Below are 22,742 nucleotides of genomic sequence, written 5' to 3' on the forward strand. Positions count from 1 at the left end.
TTTTTAACTGGGTCGTAACTACTTCGTAATTTATTTTAAACGTTTTTGCGACCGATTAAGATGTTTAATGCAGTTCATCAATTGGGTTCGATTGCTTTATTTATAAAGAACCCTAACTATTTGGTCTACGGGCATTTATTATTTAGTCAAGGGGCTTTCTTTGCTTTGCGAATGGTAAGTTTTTCGCTTCTTGTTAATTCATTTTTTATTGGTGTGGATATTTGAACATCTACGATGCAGTCATTGATTTCCTGGGTGTGCGAGTCATTATATGATATTGGAAATTGGACGTTATTGGTCTTTTCATGCGGCATGTGTTAATATAATTTATAAATATTTTATTAAATATAAGATTAATATAATTTATAAATATTTTATTAAATATAAGATTAATATAATTTATAAATATTTTATTAAATATAAGATTAATATAATTTATAAATATTTTATTAAATATAAGATTAATATAATTTATAAATATTTCATTAAATATAAGATTAATATAATTTATAAATATTTAAATAAATATAAGATTAATATAATTTATAAATATTTTATTAAATATAAGATTAATATAATTTATAAATATTTCATTAAATATAAGATTAATATAATTTATAAATATTTAAATAAATATAAGATTAATATAATTTATAAATATTTAATTAAATATAAGATTAATATAATTTATAAATATTTTATTAAATATAAGATTAATATAATTTTCAAATATTTAAAATGATGTAGAATAAATTATAGTACCTAACGTTATAACTTTGTAAAGGACATTCACCAAAGCTGTTTTTTAGAAAAACACCGTAACTTAACAAGCGTTGGTGGCTGAGTGGTTAGAGTAAATCCGGGTTCGATTCCCGGCCGGCGCCAATAAATCGCAAGTTGATACTAAGACGAATACCGTGTACAATTGGTGGAAACCCTAACATTGGACGTTGAGGGGTTGCATAACACTCAGCACTCAGCACTTGGTCCGTCCCAAAGTCATTAAGAAGAAGTTGGAGAGAAAACGCCCGTACAAAGACAACAGACTCAACATCCACAACCATCATCACACGAAATCAACATCCTCAACCATCGTAACACAAGCACAACAAACTCAACACCCACAACCGTCATAACACGTACTCAACATTCACAACCTACACATAAACATTACAATAACGAAATATCCAATCAAACTGAATTAAAACTGTCGCGACGGTGAACGTTGACGAACAAAATACCAACCAAACCAAACCCAACCGTAAATCAATCCGTTAACTTTCACCGTCACACGATGGTTTTGCCAACCTTTAAACTGCTCAAACGGTTATTCGACTGCGTACGCAGTTATTACCTTTTGCCCCGAAAATGCGAACGCGTTCGCAGGCCTGACAGACAGACAGACCCACAGACAGACAGACAGACACGGTGGTTGTATAACCCCTCCTAGGGTACAAAGTCCCCTCGGAGAGGTAATGAGTGTTAAATATGCGGCAACTATGTCGTAAGCGATAAAATTACAAATACCCTCTGTAGATATGTCTTTCATTAAAATTATATTTAAATGATAAACTTGTTCTGTAAATAGGGTTAAATTCAATTGTGCATGGTTATAGTACGTCCAACTCGCTGAACATTGTAACTACTTAATTTATATTATTCTGAATAAATTAACTCGGTTGTTTCGTCTCAATTATTTTAATTAAAATTAAACTTTTATACCGGGCGGGATTGAACTGGGATTACGTTTTTACTAAATAACTCTGAATTGCGGAGATTTCTTTAAGGGTTATCTCGAGAAATTATTACCACTAGGGACAATTCTTCCGAGGAGAGGTATATTTTGGCTTGCCAACTTTTTTGATATTACCAAACCATTGTCAGACATAATCCATAAGAGTCACAGTAAAGACGAACGGGTTGAAGCAGAAAATATTAAAACAAATGTTCAATTTCGAATTTAAGTTACCCTGCGAATTCATGCACCGTGTTCAAAAATGTGAAATCGATTTGGACGAGGCATGTAGAGCTTTAGAAGACGCTCGAAATAAATTGAAAAGTAACAGAATTGACTTCGAATCATTTAAATGCAAGGCCACTAAAACTTCAGCAAAATTTTATATTTAACCCCAATTTCAAGTAAAACGGCAGATAAAATTTAAAAATATTTTGACGAATTAGCTTTTGACCAATGATTCGAAAAAAGGGAAGATATTTTTAAAGTGACCATAGTAGAAGGAAAGTAAGGGCGAGGCTCCGAACCCGGGTTCGGGTTTGGGTTCGGGATCGAGATCCGGGATTTATGGGATGAAATGGGGGTAAAATAGTCAAAAAGTCAATGTATTTATGATATTTCTCGCGACGATTTGTTTTTTCGTATATCAACATATTGTGTCCAGGCCAGCTTGTTCATTTATCAACGCTTATCTCGAAAGATACTTGAACGTATATCTTATCGCGTTTTATCGTACGGAATAAGTTAAAATGATGTAAAAATTGATAACCTAGGCGGCGCGTGCGCGGATTCCCCGGGAGGCGCGGTTAATTTGAATTTAAGAGTGTTTTGACGTCATGGAATATTCGTTGTTAAAGTAGAATGGAAATATTTTAAACTTCATTTTAATAGCATTAACGCGTAAGTAGTACTTAAATATGATTGACACTTGAACCTATCTCACGAGTATTTCAAACGAATATTTCAAGTTTAAGTATGAGAAACGTATCGTTCTCAAATGATACTTGAATATACTATAAAAGGGGTTGTATAGGGTTGTCGGAGATCATTCCACGGTTAACTGCGATAGCTAAATTCAAGATGTCTAAAGCTCAACATATTTGCCCTACGTGCGCGAAAAGTTTCGCTACCAAGTCCTCCTTAAATCGGCATGTTAGAGAAGTACACGGTGATAGACATACGTTTGTCTGTGAAGTATGTGGTAAAAATGTTGCTAGATTGGAACATTTCAAGAGTCATCAACGAACTCATGACTTGAATGTACCCGGTCCTTCTGAACCCATGGACCTGTCTCGCACACCGTCACCAATACAACTTTCATCAGCATCTTCCCGTACACCATCGCCATACCGTCCACCTTCACCTAGTCTGCTTCAAGACATTCAACTAGAATCCCTCCGTACACAACCATCTGCAACGGATTTACCCGACAACCCAACACCATCACCTGCTCCCGCCTCATCAATACTTGATGAAACACCACCAGCATCCCCAAGTATGGTCCTGGCCTTGAATGATACGCTAGCGTCTATTCGTTATAATGCCGAAGACTATGATATTGATGCAGGGATGTTTATTGGACGTTACCGAGCTGCTTTCCGTAAATTTCTAATGGAAAGACTTGCCAGTAAACGCGGAATAAAATGGTTCTTACTCGTAAGATCTGTTTATATGAGACCTTTAGGAGGGGTGGAACAAAGAGCGGAAGTACGACCCTATTTCCGGAGCACTATGCAAACAACATTAACGCTCGACGTCATTGAAAGCCAGCTGAATGACTGCATTGAAACAATACAGTCAGCAGCGGAAAACTTTGAAGCGACAGGTATGTACTAAAATTTATAAGTTATATTTTGAACTAAAACATTATATTTTTGATAGGATCGGGTTGGGTAATTGATCGTATTCTGCATGTAGAATTAAATGTAGCATCTTACCAACCGTTGCGGGGGTCATCGTATATGGAACTACCTGAAAAACTATCTCGACGTCACGCGATTCTTAATATTAGAAACGAAAATGATGAGAAATGTTTTCTCTGGTCAATTCTAGCTAAACTTCACCCAGTTTCTAAGCTTCATCACCCTAACAGTGTTTCCAAATATAGACCTTATGAAAATGAACTTGATACCAGTGATATATCTTTTCCTTTCAAATTAAACGCTACAGAACTTAAAAAATTTGAATTAATGAATAATTTATCAATATCTGTGTTCGGCTTCTCGGGAGATATATTCCCTCTTTACGTAAGCGCTAACAAGTGTGGTAAGGAAAGGGAGGTTGATTTGCTATACATCACCGATGAAACTCAAGATATTGACGATGGGAATAGACATTACTGTCTTATACGAGACCTAGGAAAACTGTTACAGCATCTAACAAAAAACAGAAGCACAAGTTATTACTGCAGGTAATTTAGTTTCCAATATATTAGTTTGCAATCTACTAATTATTTTCTGTAATAGAATGTGTCTTCACCGATTCAGTGGAAACAACGCGGAACAGCGACGTGATGCACATATCGAAGAATGCGCCACCCACGGCGTCCAAAAAACAGTTTTCCCTACCAAGAAGAAGACGCTTTATTTTGATAAATATGAGTGGACGGAAAAATTAAAAATAAAAATTATTTAATTTAACTCTTAATGAAATGATATTATTAGGTGCAGTATGTATTTTACGCCGATTTTGAAGCAATCCTACCGAGAGTTCAAGGATGTGATCTAGATCCCGATTTAAATACCAGCAAAGTAAACATGCACATCAGCTGCGCGTATTCGTGGGTGCTTGTTGGGCCTAACGGTAAGTTATTTGACAAAATTCCCTTTAGATATATTACAATAGGATACTTATAGGTGTACCTGTTCGAACCGATTGCTATCGAGGACAAGATGCAACTCGAAGATTTCTGGAGTCTATTCTGGAATTAGAGAAGGAGTTGATGGAACTCATTGAGACAAATGTACCAATGATTATTACCCCGGAGGAGGAGGAACAGTTTCAAGCTGCTACGCATTGCTACATTTGTCAGAAACAGCTAAATCAGGGAAATATGCCCGCTGTTCGAGATCATTGTCATTTCAGCGGAAAATATAGGGGGCCAGCGCATAACGTCTGTAATCTTCAAAAGAAAGTTCCAGAATTTATCCCTATTTTCCTTCATAACCTTAGCAGGTGAATTTATTAAGTTAATTAACCAGGAAATATACCTAATAATAATAAATCTTCATAGGTACGATTTACATCTTATATGTCAGGAGATTGGTCATTTTAAGGAACAGACACTTGACTGTATTCCTTCCACTAGCGAAAATTATATTTCGCTGAAACTAGGTAAAATATATTTAATTATGAATTTAACCTTAACATTAATTTTATTGTTTTTTAGGGAGATTTCGGTTTTTAGACTCTTATCGATTTCTAAGTGATAGCCTCGATGCTCTAGTATCTAATCTCGTTTTGGAAGGAGCCAGTAAATTCCAGATTGTTAAGAAATATTTTGAAAGTGAGAAAGTTCAACTGCTTTTGCGGAAGGGGGTCTACCCGTACGAGTATATGGACGATGAAAAGAAATTTGACGAGACGATGCTGCCACCTAGAGAAGCGTTTTTCAGTTCATTGAAAAATCAAAATATTTTAGAATCTGATTATTTACACGCCCAAAATGTTTGGACAGCGTTTAATATTCAAACATTAGGTAAAATTACAATAGTAAAAATATTTCAAATCTCTTAAACTCGGTTTTCGTAGGAGAATACACCGACCTCTATGTGAAAAGCGATGCGTTGCTCTTAGCCGACGTTTTTGAAAATTTTAGAACATTATCTATAACTCATTATAAACTAGATCCCGCTCACGCTTACACCGCACCAGGTTTAGCCTGGCAAGCAGCTTTGAAGATGACCGATGTTCGCCTCGATCTCATACTTGATATAGATCAACACTTATTTATTGAAAAGGGTAACGCTTTTGTGATATTTTAAATATTATTGTATTTACATTGAATTTTTAGGGATTCGAGGCGGTGTTTCAATGATCTCAACTCGTTATTCTGAAGCGAATAACAAATATATGGCCGACACATATGATTCGTCTAAAGAGAGCAGTTATATATGCTATTTAGGTAATTTACATTTAAAAAAAAAATATATTTTTTTTTATTTTTTTTTTATTTTAATTATTTTAATTTTAATTATATTAATTAACTTAATTTAACTTAATTGAAGATGCTAATAATTTGTACGGTGCTGTTATGTGTGAACCACTACCGCTAGGCGACTTCCAGTGGGTTCAGGAGGATGATTTGCAAACACTCTGTGAAAATATTCTAAGTATTCCCAATAACGTTGAAAACGGATACATTTTAGAGGTAAATAACAAGTGTTATAATTATTGAATTATATTTTTAAAGAATTGTTTCCTTTGCAGGTGGATCTTGAATATCCTCCAGAGTTGCATGACTTACATAACGATCTCCCAGTAGCGGCGGAATCTAAAGTTATTACACATGATATGCTATCTCCATACTCCAAAGATCTCTTAGGAAAATTAAATATTAAGGAGAATCAAAGTCTACCAAAACTTCTTCCTAATTTAAATAATAAAGAGAAATACATAGTACATTACCGCAATTTAAAATATTATGTAGAATTAGGTTTGAAAATAACCAAGGTTCATCGAGCTCTAACCTTCACTCAAGGAAAATGGTTAGAAAAATATGTTAGATTCAACACTGAACAGAGGAAATTATCCAAGAGTTCATTTGAAAAGAATTTCTGGAAACTAATGGTTAACTCTGTTTTCGGGTAAATCAATTTAAATAATTTATTGCTGTTTTTTTTTCCCTTACTTCATTTAATTCTTTAGAAAAACAATGGAAAATTTACGGAAGCATATAAATTTCGAGTTGATTCATAAACCAGAAAGAATGTTAAAAGTTACAAGTTCCCCGCAGTTTGAACACTTTACCATCTTTAATGAAGAGTTAGCCGGCGCTCATAAGAAGAGAGCTAAAATTGTTCTTAACCGGCCTATATTTACCGGATTCACCATTCTAGATTTATCCAAGGAGCTCATGTATCGGTTCCATTATGGATTCATAAAAAATACGTACGGGGACAAAGCATCACTATTATTTACAGACACTGGTAATTTAATTTAATATGCATTTTTTATTTAAATAGTACTAATATATAAAATATTTACAGACAGTCTAACGTACAACATTAAGACGGATGATGTTTATAAAGACTTTGAAGTTCATAAAAACCGCTTTGACTTCTCTGATTATCCACCTTCGCATTTCCTTCATTCTAATCAGAATAAAAAAGCTCTCGGTTATTTTAAAGACGAGACAAATTCGCAGTTAATTCAAAGCTTTGTAGGACTTCGTCCAAAGCTTTATTCTATTAAATTGTACGGGGAGTCTAAGACCGCTGAAGAGATAGAAAAGGAGTTGCGATTGGGGAAATCTTTAGAGTCAATTTTAAACCATAAAAAGGTTTGTAAGGGCGTTGCCATGAACGTTATTAGAAACGTCATCCGCCACGAAGACTATGAACGTTGTCTTTTTAATCAAGAAACCATGTCAGCCGAGATGATGCGTATAGCTAGTTTCAAGCATGAACTATTTACTTTAAATACTAGAAAACTTTGTTTATCACCAAATGATGATAAGAGATACATTCTACCCTGCGGGGTTCGTACATTAGCGCACGGTCATAAAGATATTGAAAAATTATAATGAATGCTTGTATTTATGTATATATAAAAAAAAACTGCTATTGCTATAAATTGTAAAAAAAATTATTTTATTGGATACATTTTACACATAAACTCTTTAATCATTTTATCGTTTACATATTTATCTTTCTTAAACCTAGACACAATGTTATACATTTCTATTCCTTTACACCTGTTTATAGCAAAATAGATACAGAATGCTCCACACGTATTACTAGAATTACTCTGTAATTGATTAGAATTAAAAGTTACAGTTTTACTGTTTCGTTCAATAAAGTCATTAAATTTAAAATAATCTGGCGGGTTTCCAAAGGAATCCATGAATTCACAATTTTTATGTTTAGAAAAATATATTAGAACCCAGTGTTCTCCAGGTTCAGCACTCGTATCGGTATTTACAATAAATAGAGAAGGGAATATTTTTACGTATTTAGGTAGCTTGTCAGCCGCGAACACGCCTTGAAATATACTTTTAGTACTTAAATCTTTTTCAAGAATTTTAGTTATCTGTAGCGAATCCATTAATTACTGTAATCGAAAATCACGGTTCGATTTTTATCAATTTCAATCAAATTTTGAAACTCGGCGTAAATTAGAATGGAAATCGTCTCCGGTAACGGTTTTGCAAATTTTAATTCTAATCTCAGGTTACTGTTTTTTACAAGATGCAAGTGATTAGCGTTGTTATTAAGATCCGAGGTTAAATTGTACGCGAATAAACAATTTCCGTTAGGGTAATCTTCCCGACTTATCTGATTCCCTTCATCTACGTTCCACTGATTAGTTTGAATGAAAAGATTGCAATACGCTTGAATATATAGATTTTCCTCAAAGTTTAGAGATAACGCCTTATGAGGGACGCTGCTACCGTCAATGTACAATCCAATGCTTGATAAATCGAAATGTTGAAAGTTGTACGGGGATTTTTTCAAATCTCCTAGAAACGCTTTTTGTTCCACAAACCCGATAACAACTTTCTTGGGTGCTTGTCCGGTAAATAAATGATCTTGCACACTAGCCATAAGACCAGCAGGTATAGAAAATGAGGTGCACTCCGAACGAGTTACAGGATATTTAGCGGTTCCATATTGTAGCGCCTTGGCTTGAGCGAGCGATAGTTCCGGTATCACTTTAACTTTCCTCAGATAAAGGGAAGCTGATAAAATCTCCACTTTACATTTTACGTCGGAATGAACGCAAAAAGCTGCTCTATTTTTATCGAATTTAAATTTCAAATCAACCATATTTAATAAAAAGCGTGGTTGTTGACATAAATCAGTATGGACTACGCCTAACAAGTCAATCGCCCCTTTTTGCGCTAAACTCGCTCGTTTAGAGAAACCATCGTTATCGAAAAATGAATCGAACTTTCCAGGCGTATCCCGATAGAAAAGTGAACTCGTTAAATAACTTTTTTTCGCAGAATCTCCGAACGTTAATAAAGTTTGTATCATACTTTTATAAGCGTAATTTTGACTGGAAGGTGTTACTGATCTTTCATTAAGAAATACGTGGACGTCGCTAAAAAGCGAATGAAGAAACAAATTCTCGGGGGCGATATTGTCGGCTGGAGTTCCGGCGGCCCCACCCGCAACACCTGGAACCGCGGGTTGCGGTAGTTGACCATTATCTTTAGTTACCTTAACTCGAACGTGCAGCAAAGTTTGTGAAAGGTCTATATACGTTTCAGAGTTACCGTTGATAGAAAATGTAATTGATGCGTTATCAACTATATTTGATATTGGATTATACTCAACCCATTCTCCACCAATAATCGAAGATTGTGTCATAGGTACTTGAAACAAATCTAGCTCGGAATTTATACACTCAACTGAGTGTGGGTGTAAAAGGGACATTATGAGAATATATCGGAACGTTTAGGGAACCGTCCTTTCGCTATCCTGCCTGCTGTTGAAATGGCGCTTTTCGACTGAGTTCGTTTCCTTTTATTTCCGGAACCCGTCATTCTTTTAATATGATCCGTAGCTGAAGATGTTAGTCTCATGGCTTCATCAGCTGCTGAAGCTAAAGTTTCCCTTCCAGCGTTAATAGAATTCGATTTAAGCGCTGTTTTAATTGGGACTCCGCTAACAACATCGGTCGCTACTTTCGCTCCGGTACTTAAAAGTTTTTTCCCCAAGTAAGAAGCGCCTTTCTTCAGTAAAGGTACCGCGAATCTAAACGCTGAAGATAATATATTTCCTAGTCCATGTCCTCTTTGCACGGCTAAACCTCTATATACAGGTATTCCACCGAAACCAACCTGGTTTAAATAGTAACTTTCATAATCAGTTCTTGAAGGTGAATATTCAGACCTCATGATGTTAACTGTTCGCTCTCTTAAGCTAGAATGAGGGTGTGTCCTGAATGATTAAAGGTTTATAGTGAAGTCCACATTTTACGGGGTTTAAAATGTAATACAACGTGAGCTTTTCCACTATGAAACTGTATTGGCTCACCTAAATCATCTGTTATATTAATCTCTATAGTCTTAATATTATTACACACGACTGGTAGGTAATGAGGTTGTGAAAATATTTTTGTAGTTGTTTTCCCATTAGACTCGGCTTTCTCTTCGACGCTTATGATTCTTAATAGAGGTGCTAAACTATCCCCAACAACGCTATTTTCAACCAGATCAGAATAAACGAATAAGGAATGTAACCCAGCGTTCATATCAACTGGGTAGGGGGTTATCATTGAATTTAAAATGGTGAAATCATTATCTCTTCTATCCTTAAAACCTAGTAAAATCGATAGATCGGGGCCAATTACAGCTCTGATTTTCGGTTGCAATTTAACTTTAATTCGATTAGAATAATTTAAATAAGCGAATGTAACTTGTTCTTCTTGGTTGTGGACGTTCATAACATGTAATAGTTCTTCCGGAGTTTTATAAAAACCCGCGGGAACTTCAATTATTTTATCATATTCGAGAGGGTCTTTAACTAGAGGGTTATCAGTCATTTTATCATATTCGAGAGGGTCTTTAATAACCAATAGATTAGGTTTTCGAACGTTATGCCATGTCCGAGGATAGCTTATTTCCGCTAACCCAACTTCGTACTGTTCCTCAAATCTTAACGGTTCAGCTAAATACGTTCGAAATTTACCAACGCTATTATCTTGGTAATATAATGACGAGGAATCTGAAGGTAGCGTTACGTAAAAACTCATTTTAAATCCACTTCTTGTATCCAAGAATTAAATGTAGGGTCGTAATCTTGCCACTTGACATACAGTTCTACGCGGCCGTCCGATTTTTTCCTCTTTTTTATTACTTTTTCGATTATGAAGTAACAGTCTTTTAAATCTCGACCAACAATCTGAACCTCCTCTCGATAGAATACTCCTAAAATTTTGGTTAGAATTTAAAACCATCAGCTTATATACAGGTGGGTCACGTGGTAGTCTCTCAGCTATTTTAAACAATTCTGTAGTAAAATTCGGGTTATATTTCTTATCGAAAATTGATAAATTTCTACTTATTCTACAAATATCTCCAATTTCAAACGCGTATGTTAACGGAGGAGAAAAATTTACCGAACCGTAAAGATTTTTCCATATTTTAGCAGAGTTATCTAGAGTAACTTCTGCGGGTTTACATTTAATTGATCTGTGATAACTATTGTTATAAGCGTTTATAATATCATCTAAAACGTCGATATATTTAAGGGTGTTATTCTGCGTGAAATAGCGATATAAACGAGATTTAAAACTTCTAATGAATCTTTCAATAATGGACGCTTTCATTTCCGATCGGGTAGCGAAAAATTTAATGTTCCTTCGTTGTAATTCACTCTGCACTTCTTGACAGACAAATTCGTTTCCATGATCACTTTGAATTCTTTTCGGTTGACGGCCTTTTTCAAAAACGTTACGTAACGCTTCTAAAATTGTTACACCTTTCTTATTTTTAACCGCTACAGTCATAGCGTATTTGCTAAATATGTCGATAATACATAATACGTAGCGAGATCCTGAATTATATTTAGACAGCTTCTGAAAATCTGCCAAGTCCGCTTGCCACTGTTCGTCAATTCCATAAACAATAGTTCGATTTCGTTTGAATCGTCTTCTAGCAGGTTTATGCAGCGTATATGTATCCTGCTTTATTAGAAATTGTTTTACTTTTTCCAATGAAACCTTTAAACCTTTAAGTCGAGCTGAATTATAGAGCGCTCGAACTCCAGCGAATGACCCTGGGTCTGCGGGGTTAGTATAGATCTGCTCAAGTTCTTTCTCCATATTGGGTAATATTTTGATGTAATGGTATGTAACGCCAAAAAAGGAAATTAAATAATTCTAATATTATAATAACTATGATAATTAATACAGCTGTGATAATTTTCGGTGATTTTGAAAATGATTGTGATAAATAGGCTAAAAGTCCTAAAGAGACCGTTTCTGTACAACCTTCCATTGTAGGCTTATACTATGAAATGAGAACAAAATTATCAGGTTAATATATTTTATTTAGTATGTATCCAAGGTCTTAGAGGACTAGGTGAAGATGATGATAACATTGAACTACTTGGTGGTGTATGAAATACAGCGAATGTTTTTAACAGTGTCAATCTTACAGGATTTTTAATTAAACGTTTTGAAATATTTGACTTATGAATACCCTCGTAAAACTCAGTAACTCCTATAGGATCAATCGCTGTTCCAGGCGTTTTTCTCACAGCGTCATACAAAAGATCGATTATATTAGATCCTCCAATCATTTGTCCTCGAATAGAAAGCTCTCCTGAGTTAGTCCATCTAATATATCTCGGATCTTCCGTAGTCGCTCGGTATAATGAAATCGCATCACTAACATAAGTTGCAGGTAGAGAATAAGATATTTGCGCGAACCAAGTTTTAGGTCGTTCAGAGTTTTCAATAACGGGAGAGATTTGCTCTTTACGTACGTAAGTTAACCGTCGTTGGAGAGTTTGATTGTATAATGCTAATTTCTCTGATTCGTTTAAATCTGGATTATCTAGAATAGATTTCATTTCATCATCGAGTGTCTTCTCTTTTTGAAGTTCAGGTGTTTCTTCTGTTTTGGAAGGTGTATTGTTTTTTAATCTCTCCATTACATCTTCAGGTACTAGAAGCATTTTTCGAGCCATCATCGGTTTATAGCTCGGCTTATTGCACTTCCGGCGACTGAGCTAACGATAGATAGCAGTGGCGCTAATAAAAATGGAAGAAAACCACCTTTTTGTACCAGTATCTTTCGTCGTTTTGATATCGGGTTCTTCTTCGACACGTTTCGTATAACCGCGCTATGTTTCTTTAACCGCTTACGATGACGTTCTGACAGTTCAATTGTTCCGTGCAATACATTTATACAACATTCAACGAGAGCCAATATAGCTTCCTTGCTAGCGTATTTAATAGCTGTCTTTCTTTGATTTAGATTACAGGATGTTAGGAAACGTAGAAAGTCTAGGTTTTCCTTTACTCGTTTTGAGACATCCATTTAGAGATTTTCTTGGCCTTTCTTAAAGCGCAATGAACAGTTTCGGAATGAAAAGGGCAGTTTAATTCAACGTCTTCTAGTTCTGATAATTTAGGACAGCCGATATCTTCGATGTTAGTTACTGGAACACCGAGGAGTGTCGATAATACTGCAGCTTTTTCTAAACCTTTAGTGAAAAACGAAGTAGCTTTTTCCGCTATCTGATTGCAAATGTCACGTCTCGTTCTGTAAGGACGTTCGCCGTCATTCCATCGAAGATGACAAATGTTATGAGATATCCATCTGCATTGTCTTTTATCTTCGTTTGAAAGCTCTTTGAAAGGGTATGGAGATTTGAAAGTAAACACTTCCGATTCTTCAGTTTCTAATACTACGTAAGCTAATTCTTTAATAATCCACTCTCGATTAACCCTAAAAAAATTCCCTTCTATAATACACTTCATTTTGGAATAAAGACAGCCGATTCTTCACCCGGTATTAAACCTGTTCGTAGTAAATACTGATCTGGGGTGTGAGGTTTCAAGTCAACTAATAAATACCCAAATTTCCGTGACGTAGCTTGTTGAAACGCATCAATAACGTATTTGCTATTGGTTGGAGATATCTGTCTCGCGAGATGATAAATTGTTGATTTATCTCGTGGTGATTTAAAAATAAATAGATAATGAGCATTTAAATTCAAAGTTCTTATTTCTTTTCCGGGGTAATAAAGGTTTTGCATTAAAATTAGTACGGAGGTGTTTCTGTGATGAGATCCACGAATAAATAAATTAGTTACATCTTTATTATTAGATATCTCGCATAACAAATCGTCTAAAATAACTAAATTCCTAATTTGCGGGTTTAATATATTAACATCGAGTAACCCTTCGTGAAACTCGACTGAAGGTGTGTGTTCTAATATTGATTGAAATAGTTTCGGCTGATACTCGGTATAACACCATATTATCCTCTCCGGAGGAGGGGATATGCATGTCTTCTTATGTTGAATCAACCGTCCCACCAGGAATGACTTTCCGCATTGGGTGGACCCGGCTACAAGCCCATTCATTGGATGTTGTAAGCTTAAATCCATAATGGTTAATGAGAATCGGAACATTAGTGCAATCAATTTTATTAGTTTTTTAACAAGTTTTTAGCATTGCATATTATTAGTGACATTATATTATTTAAAATTTCTTTCGACAATTCACAGCGAATAGTAAACATTTCAATAATATTTTCACAATCTACCGACATAATTATTTCATAAAAATGCAAATCTACGCGCTTAGAATAATCCGTCATGATACAATCATGCTGGAGTTGAGATGGATGATCAATTTGGCAGCCATTGCACGCTTTCTTCAGAGCTTCGTGTAATTGTTTAATTACAACGTTAGTCATCGCCTCCTTTATTTCCTTGATTTTCTTTAAACACTTCTGAATCGACTCGTACTGGTCGAGGAAATTCAACCAAGAAGATTGAGCGAAAGCTACCCCTTCTTTAGTCGGTAACAGTTTTCCATAGTTTACGCCATAACCATGGTACATTTGTCTAACATCTAAAACCTTTTGTTGGGCAAATCTATGAACCGAAAACCGTTTGGTTTCAGAACCTGTGAAAACCCACGAAGTTTCAGCTTCGTTATTGAAATAAGCTTCAATGGCATCTTTCTTTGTCCATAGCTCTTGCAGTTCCGCTTCTGTTAGTTTGATACCCTTTGTTAAATCTAATAGACCGCAGTAGATGGTTTCATCTGCATAAACGATTAACCCTTTGTCAGCAGACACAGGAAATGAACAATTCCTATAAAATAAATACATTAAGACAAAGTTAAGAATTATCACTGAGTATTCCTACTTACATTTTAAGGTTCCTCGGAGTCACTTCCAATACAATTCAGATGGTGAACTTTCTAAATATGGTCTTACTATTATACGGTTTTCCCTTTTTATACTCTGAAATTATTTATCTTCGATATCTTATTTTTTAAAATGGAGTTTAAAATTAATTCCATTCTACGTATACGCATTTTGAAGTGTATCGCGTTACGTATATAGGAATTTACCCGGTCCTCATACGGAATCACGTGTACAATTACAATACTTGAGAACGATACGTTTCTCATACTTAAAATATTCGTTTGAAATACTCGTGAGAAAGGTTCAAGTGTCAAGCATATTTAAGGACTACAATGATATTAAAATGAAGTTTAAAAATATTTCCATTCTACGTCATTTTAACAACGAATATTCCATGACGTCAAAACACTCAAATCCATGTTTTAAATTCAAATTAACCGCGCCCCAATCCGCGCACGTTAACCGCGTCCCATATTCCATGACGTCAAAAAACTCTTAAATTCAAATTAACCGCGCCTCCCGGGGAATCCGCGCACGCGCCGCCTAGGTTATCAATTTTTACATCATTTTAACTTATTCCGTACGATAAAACGCGATAAGATATACGTTCAAGTATCTTTCGAGATAAGCGTTGATAAATGAACAAGCTGGCCTGGACACAATATGTTGATATACGAAAAAACAAATCGTCGCGAGAAATATCATAAATACATTGACTTTTTGACTATTTTACCCCCATTTCATCCCATAAATCCCGGATCTCGATCCCGAACCCAAACCCGAACCCGGGTTCGGAGCCTCGCCCTTACTTTCCTTCTACTGACCATTTTCAATAATGTGTTAGACATTTTGATATCTCAAGTAAAGCGGCGTTAGTATGAGATAAATATGTTATATGTAACACGTTGATTTTCTAACGCCAACGGAGCAGTTTTATTACATTAATGTGATTAATTTCCGTTAAAATAATGTGATATAATATACGACCAAATTTTTCGCTATGGGAAAGGGCTTTCGGCCCATTTTTATGAAATTTGGATTTGTTGTCCTCTGGATCATGCTGAACAAAAGTGTCAATAGGCCCAAAGTCGCCAAATCAATATCGCAGCCGCTACTAACCCTCAAAGATCGAAATAACCAAAGTAATTATCTATTGTTTTTCTTATTAACTTTTTGTCAAAAGTGTATGAGTTGAAGTATGTAAGCTCATATAGTAACAACGATATTGATGTTATTGTACGATCTACGCAAGGTGCTGGTAATAGAGCCCTTCCAAATAACAATGAACAACAAATACAAAACTAAATACTAACACGGTTGCGAAGAGAATATCAATTAGGCGACTGGCAACGGATTCCACGAACGGTAGGGCCAGTCGTATTTCGACTGTAGAACCCTACCCGCATGAAACACGCGAATGGCAACTTATACCTGATTTCTAGTAAAGAAGAGGTGACGGGCAGCTAATGAATCTGGCTAGCAATCAGAGTACAATAACATCAATATCGTTGTTACTTTATGAGCCTACATACTTCAAATCATACATTTCTGACTAAAAGTTAATTAGAACAAGTTGGCAAACCAAAATATACCTCTCCTCGGAAGAATGGTCCCTAGTGGTATTAATTTCTCGACACGACCCCCAAAGATAACGTATTCTCGGTTCAAACCCTGCCCGGTATAAAATTTTAATTTTAAAAATTGAGACGAAACAATCGAGTTTAATTTATTCAGAATATTATAAATTAAGTAGTTACAACAGCGAGTTAGACTTACTAAAACAATGCACAATTGAATTTAACCCTTTTTACAGTACATGTTTATCAGTTGAATATAATACTAAGCAAATTTTAATGAAAGAAATATCTACAGATGGTATTTGTATTTTTCTCGCTTACGAAATACTTGCCGTATCTTTAACGCTCATTTTATTTCAACGCTCGTAGACTTCCAGTTGACGTTGTGACACATACCGCATGAAAAAAACCAATGCCGTCCAACTTCCAATATCATATAATGACTCGCACACCCAGGAAATCATTGACTGCGTTAGAAATCGTAGATATCCAAATATCAACACCAAATATATTTACAAGAAGCAAAAACCTTACCATCAACAAAGCACAGAGAGCCACTTGACTAACCGCCAGCTCTTAAAGCAATTAACGTTAAATTATCTCCTTTGAATTAACACAACTATATATAGGTCGTTAAAAATACCCGTAAATAAATAACAAAAAAACTAACAAAGTGGACCACCCACAGGGTCTACCCTTTAACCCTCTTATCTCGGCTGACTGCGCTAAAACAAGATTTAACCTTTAAAAAAACCAGATTAGGCCTTCATAAATTCATTAATAAAAAAGACTATATTACCTATTATGCTTACGATGCGTGTCTTAATTTCAGTGAACCTAAGGAGCTATCGGTGGTTCTGTGGTAGAGCGCTCGACTGCCAAGTCGAATGGTCTGGGTTCGAAACCTGGGTGGCGCATTTGTTTTTAATCAATAGAGAAACGCTAAATTAGAATTTCTTCGATGCAATAATTTCAATTTCAATTCTATTTCAATTAAACCAAAATTTCGTACTCTATTAAATACGCTTCCGATAAAGCTGAAGGTCTAATTTTCAATAAAGCGTAACAAGTGTCGGTGGTTCTGTGGTAGAACGTCCGCTTGTCAAGCAGGAGGTCTCGGGTTCAAATCCCGCCCGATGCGATCGCAAATTGATACTAAGACGAATACCGTGTACAACTGGTGGAAACCCTGCCATTGGACGTTGAGAGGTAGCATTACACTCAGCACTCGGTCCGTCCCAAAGTCATTAAGAAGAAGTTGGAGATAAAACGCCCATATAAACACAACAGACTCAACATGCACAACCATAAGAACACAAACACAACAAATTCAACACTCACAACCTACGCATAAACACTACAAAAACGTAAAACACCAAACCGTCACGACGGTGAGCGAAAAAACACCATCCAAACCAAACCGCAAACGAATCCGCTAACACTCACCGTCACACGGTGGTTTTGCCAACCCTTCGAGAAACTGCGAACGCAGTGATTACACTTTGCACCGAAAATGCGAACGCGTTCGCAGGCCTGACAGACCCACAGACTCACAGACAGACACGATGATTGTATAACCCCTCCTAGGGGACTTTGTCCCCTCGGAGGTAAAAACAATAGAGAAGCACTTTGGTTATTTCGATCTTTGAGGGTCAGTAGCGGCCACGATATTGATTTGGCGACTTTGGGCCTATTGACACTTTTGTTCAGCATGATCAGGAGGACAACATATCCAAATTTCATAAAAATTGGCCGAAAGGCATTTTCCCGTAGACGGTGTGGGGTCCTTTCGGTCGGCATCGTGACTAAGAAAAGTCGGAAAAACTTACATTTTTACCTCTCCGAGGAGACAAAGTCCCCTAGGAGGGGTTATACAACGACCGTGTCTGTCTGTGGGTCTGTGGGTGGGTCTGTCTGTCTGTCAGGCCTGCGAACGCGTTCGCATTTTCGGTGCAAAGTGTAATCATTGCGTACGCAGTTTCTCAAAGGGTTGGCAAAACCACCGTGTGACGGTGAGCGTTAACGGATGCATTTGCGGTTTGGTTTGGATGGTGTTTTTTCGCTCACCGTCGTGACGGTTTGGTGTATTACGTTTTTGTAATGTTATTGCGTAGGTTGTGAGTGTTGAATTTGTTGTGTTTGTGTTCTGATGGTTGTGCACGTTGAGTCTGTTGTGTTTATATGGGCGTTTTCTCTCCAACTTCTTCTTAATGACTTTGGGACGGACCGAGTGCTGAGTGTAATGCTACCTCTCAACGTCCAATGGCAGGGTTTCTACCAGTTGTACACGGTATTCGTCTTAGTATCAATTTGCGATCGCATCGGGCGGGATTTGAACCCGAGACCTCCTGATTGACAGGCGGACGTTCTACCACAGAACCACCGACACTTGTTACGCCTTATTGAAAATTAGACCTTCAGCTTTATCGGAAGCGTATTTAATAGAGTACGAAATTTTGGTTTAATTGAAATAGAATTGAAATTGAAATTATTGCATCGAAGAAATTCTAATTTAGCGTTTCTCTATTGATTAAAAGCAAATGCGCCACCCAGGTTTCGAACCCAGACCATTCGGCTTGGCAGTCGAGCGCTCTACCACAGAACCACCGATAGCTGCTTAGATTCACTGAAATTAAGACAGCCATCGTAAGCATAATAGGTAATAAAGTCTTTTTTTATTAATTAATTTATGAAGGCCTAATCTGGTATTTTTTAAAGGTTAAATCTTGTTTTAGCGCAGTCAGCCGAGATTAGAGGGTTAAAGGGTAGACCCTGTGGGTGGTCCACTTTCTTAACGACCTATATATAGTTCTGTTAATTCAAAGGAGATAATTTAACGTTAATTGCTTTAAGAGCTGGCGGTTAGTCAAGTGGCTCTCTGTGCTTTGTTGATGGTAAGGTTTTTGCTTCTTGTAAATACATTTGGTGTGGATATTTGGATATCTACGATTTCTAACGCAGTCAATGATTTCTTGGGTGTGCGAGTCATTATATGATATTGGAAATTGGACGGCATTGGTCTTTTTCATGTGGTATGTGTCACAACGTCAACAGGAAGTGAACGAGTCGTCCACTACCAGATATCTACGGTATCTTCATCAAGGGCGAGTGTTGAAATAAAATGAGCGTTAAAGATGCGGCAAGTATTTCGTAAGCGAGTAATTCCAAAAAGCCTCTGTAGATATTTCTTTCATTAAAATTTGCTTCGTATTATATTTAACTGATAAATTTGTTCTGTAAAAGGGTTTAATTCAATTGTGCATTGTTATAGTACGTCTAACTTACTGTTGTAACTACTTAACTTATGATATTCTGAATAAATTAAAATTGGTCGTTTCGTCTCAATTATTTTAATTATAATTAAAATTTTATACCGGGCGGGATAGAAATGGGTTAATATTTTTAACAAATAACTCTAAATTGCGGAGATATATCTTTTAGGGTTATCTCGAGAAATTAATACCACTAGGGACAATTCTTCCGAGGAGAGGTATATTTTGGCTTGCCAACTTGTTTTTTGTTAAGATTAATACTTTTGGGGTCGGATTTGGTCATGAACCCAAAACGACTTTTCGACCAAAGACCGACCCGTAACCGACTCCCGGATGTTACAGGGGTATATATATATATGTTATAATTAAAATTAAAATTTAAAATTGTAACGCCCGCTCAAACAAAATGTAAATTCTAAAATACCCCGTTGCTGAGCAATAAAAATAAATATGACTAAATGTTATATTCCGAAAAAACTTTTGACATTCTATTGTAAAGAGAAAACACTGGCGACGAGCAGTCGGGAAAAGGGATCGTTTGTTGGACGCATCATCCCCACGCCCAGGGCTGGATTACCCATTAAACGAGATAAGCAATTGCTTATGGAAACAAGAGAATGGGGGGCAACTAAAACGTTTCTATTAGACACAATTCCCAAATTTACATAGCCAAACTTAAAGAAAATAGAGAAAATTTATACTCTCAAACATTGGCAACACTGTCTTCGAGGTTGAAGATCAAGCAGTGGAGAGTAATCACCGTATCCCGTCGCTCGTTTTCGCTGGTAGTCCCGGGCTCACGATTGGACCCATAGTCACCATAGAGCCGGCGTCAGTGTGTATCGCGTGCCGCAACGGCAGTATCTATCATTTTTAGCCTCTTCCTCTTGTATAGTGGAAATAGGCTGTTATTTTCGCTCTTGATGTATGCGGTGGCGGTAAATAATACAGTGGAAGCTATAGGTCCGTGTAGTCTATAGCTCCGTATAGGTTCCCGGAATCGACGGATTATCTTCAACGGCACTTGATATAAATTTAATTCAGGCGTCATTATATTGGTAATAGTTCTCTCTATCTACCTATGCCAATGCTGAGCCATGGTTTTCAATCAAAGAGGGATATTTCGCCTCCCGATTGGAAGTTACGTCGTATAGGTCCCGGGAATCAACGAATTATCTTCAACGACACTCGATATAAGTTTAATTCAGGCGTCATTCTTTTGGAACTAGTTTTCTCTATCTACCTATGCCAGTGCTGAGTCGCGGTTTTTAATCAAAGGCGTAAAATCAAGAGTGCTAGGATGAAACGGTAATGGGCCAATTGCGCAGTTCCCATTAGAGCAGTTCCCATTTCCGCAAATGCAATTTCGCGGTTTTCCATTTGCGCAGTTTTCATTTGCGCAGTATCCCAATTCCGCAGTTTTCCATTAGCGCGTTTTTCATTTGCGCTTTTTCCGTAAGCGCAGTTTTCCACTTGCGCAGATATTTTCCATTTTCGCGGTTTATCATTTGCGCGGTTTTTCATTTGCGCAGGTTTGTCATATAGAGGTAGTTATATCAAGGCTAGCGCGCGAAGCGCGCAACGGTTAGGTTAGCCGGGCGCGCCGCAGGCGCGTAGGCACCGTTTTCATATAGGTGTTCTACTACAGAGGACGTATATTGTCCTACGACAGAAGCCATTTTAAAACCGGACATTAAACAAACACTAGCAGCGCAGCTGGATGGTAAACAAGGTAATGTTAAAATTTACCTGCCAGAAATAACCCTTTTTCTAGGAAAAAGGATTAATAGTGAATATTTAAGTCATAAAAATCCCCGCAAATGGGAAAACCGTTCAAATAACAAATCTGCGCAACAGGAAAATCGCGCAAACGGGAAACTGCGCAAACGGGGAAACCGCGCAAACGGGAAACTGCGCAAACGAGAAAACCGCGCAAGCGGGAAACTGCGCAATCGGGAAAAAGCGCGCAAATGGTAAATTGCGCAAATGACAAACTGCGCAAATGGGGAGCTGCGCAAGTAGCAATTCCGCAAATGGGAAACGCGCAATTGGGAACGTGTGCAAACGAAAACTGCGGAAGTGGGAAGTCCGCAAATGGAAACTGCGCAAGTGGACCCAAACCGGATGAAACAGCTACTATTGTGGCTTTGACATCTTGTTTCTTCTATTTATGGTGGTTTCAGCGGAGTTGGGATCTCACTCAGAATACATTTCCTTTGTTCAGATAGTACTGAATATGTATTGTATACCCTGTTTCTTTTGATCGTTATTTTGGCTAAAACATACTTTGGTAATTTGTAAGTAACTTTTCTTTCCTTTGTTTAAATATTTTATGATTTAGTTATCAACTTTAGCGAGTGACTGACAATAATTCAATATAGGGACCGTGAGGGACTAATTTAGTAATTTTATCAATTTCCTAATATTTGACGCACCGCTATAGCAGAAGTCATAAGGTTTTTTTGGTTAGACAATACTTAAGTAATGGATTTTTTTTATATTATTTTTGATAATGAATCAGGTTCGGGGTACATCAAATGCAGATTTGAAATTAGTTGAACTAGAAGTCTGTTATGACCGGTTATGACAAATGTCTGCATGTATTTTGTTTTCCCCGAGTGTTATCTAGTTATTTTCAAAAATAAAATACAATTGAACTGTTTATTATTGTTTTCATTATTCCATAGGGGCCCAGGGGCATTAAAATGTTAAAAGTGCTTAGGGCAGCCAAATGGGTTAATCCGCCCCAGCCCATACCGGACCGTCCATTGCTAGCGTTTGCTCTGGAAATTTTGTAAAAATGTAAAATTTGGCAACGAGGGCAGTGATTGGTCATTCTTTTCACTACCTTGTGAAATTTGTATTTTGAAGAGGGGCCATTGTGGTTTTTCTCTTCAGTTGATTTTATGGCTCCGCAGACAAACGTTCCCAGGAACGACTCATAAAATAAAAGAAGTTTTCCGAGCAAATAGTCTCACCTTTTCAGTCGGTGCTGTAGATAAAAATAAGGTCGCTCCCTAAGAGCGCGATTCTTAAAACATAAAATTAAAATAAATTAAAAAGTAAATTAAATTGAAAATAAATTAAAAAGAAAAAGAAAT

The 22,742-nt window shown here is 36.5% G+C and overlaps 1 protein-coding gene across 1 annotated transcript; it reads left to right on the plus strand.

Moving 5' to 3' along the window:
* The first annotated feature begins 3,016 nt into the window (after positions 1-3,016).
* Positions 3,017-22,439, plus strand: LOC149963109 (uncharacterized). The gene is made up of 12 exons (XM_090164536.1): positions 3,017-3,442; positions 4,399-4,537; positions 4,591-4,834; positions 4,968-5,068; positions 5,124-5,432; positions 5,486-5,695; positions 5,748-5,858; positions 5,962-6,066; positions 6,435-6,540; positions 6,602-6,882; positions 6,943-7,115; positions 22,329-22,439. Exons 1-12 carry the CDS (start codon positions 3,017-3,019, stop codon positions 22,437-22,439), a joined length of 2,316 nt encoding a protein of 771 aa, XP_090020662.1.
* Positions 22,440-22,742: the final 303 nt, after the last annotated feature.

The sequence above is a fragment of the Leiobunum rupestre genome, chromosome 1, assembly GCF_980474605.1.
Source record: "Leiobunum rupestre chromosome 1, qqLeiRupe1.1.hap1, whole genome shotgun sequence".
Taxonomy (NCBI): domain Eukaryota; kingdom Metazoa; phylum Arthropoda; class Arachnida; order Opiliones; family Sclerosomatidae; genus Leiobunum; species Leiobunum rupestre.

Coding starts and splice junctions, on each gene's coding strand:
- LOC149963109 (XM_090164536.1), top strand. CDS start 3,017: ATGGACCTGTCTCGCACACCGTCACCAATACAACTTTCATCAGCATCT. Junction 5,696..5,747: donor ACACTTATTTATTGAAAAGG/GTAACGCTTTTG, acceptor TTGAATTTTTAG/GGATTCGAGGCGGTGTTTCA. Junction 6,541..6,601: donor ATGGTTAACTCTGTTTTCGG/GTAAATCAATTT, acceptor TTAATTCTTTAG/AAAAACAATGGAAAATTTAC.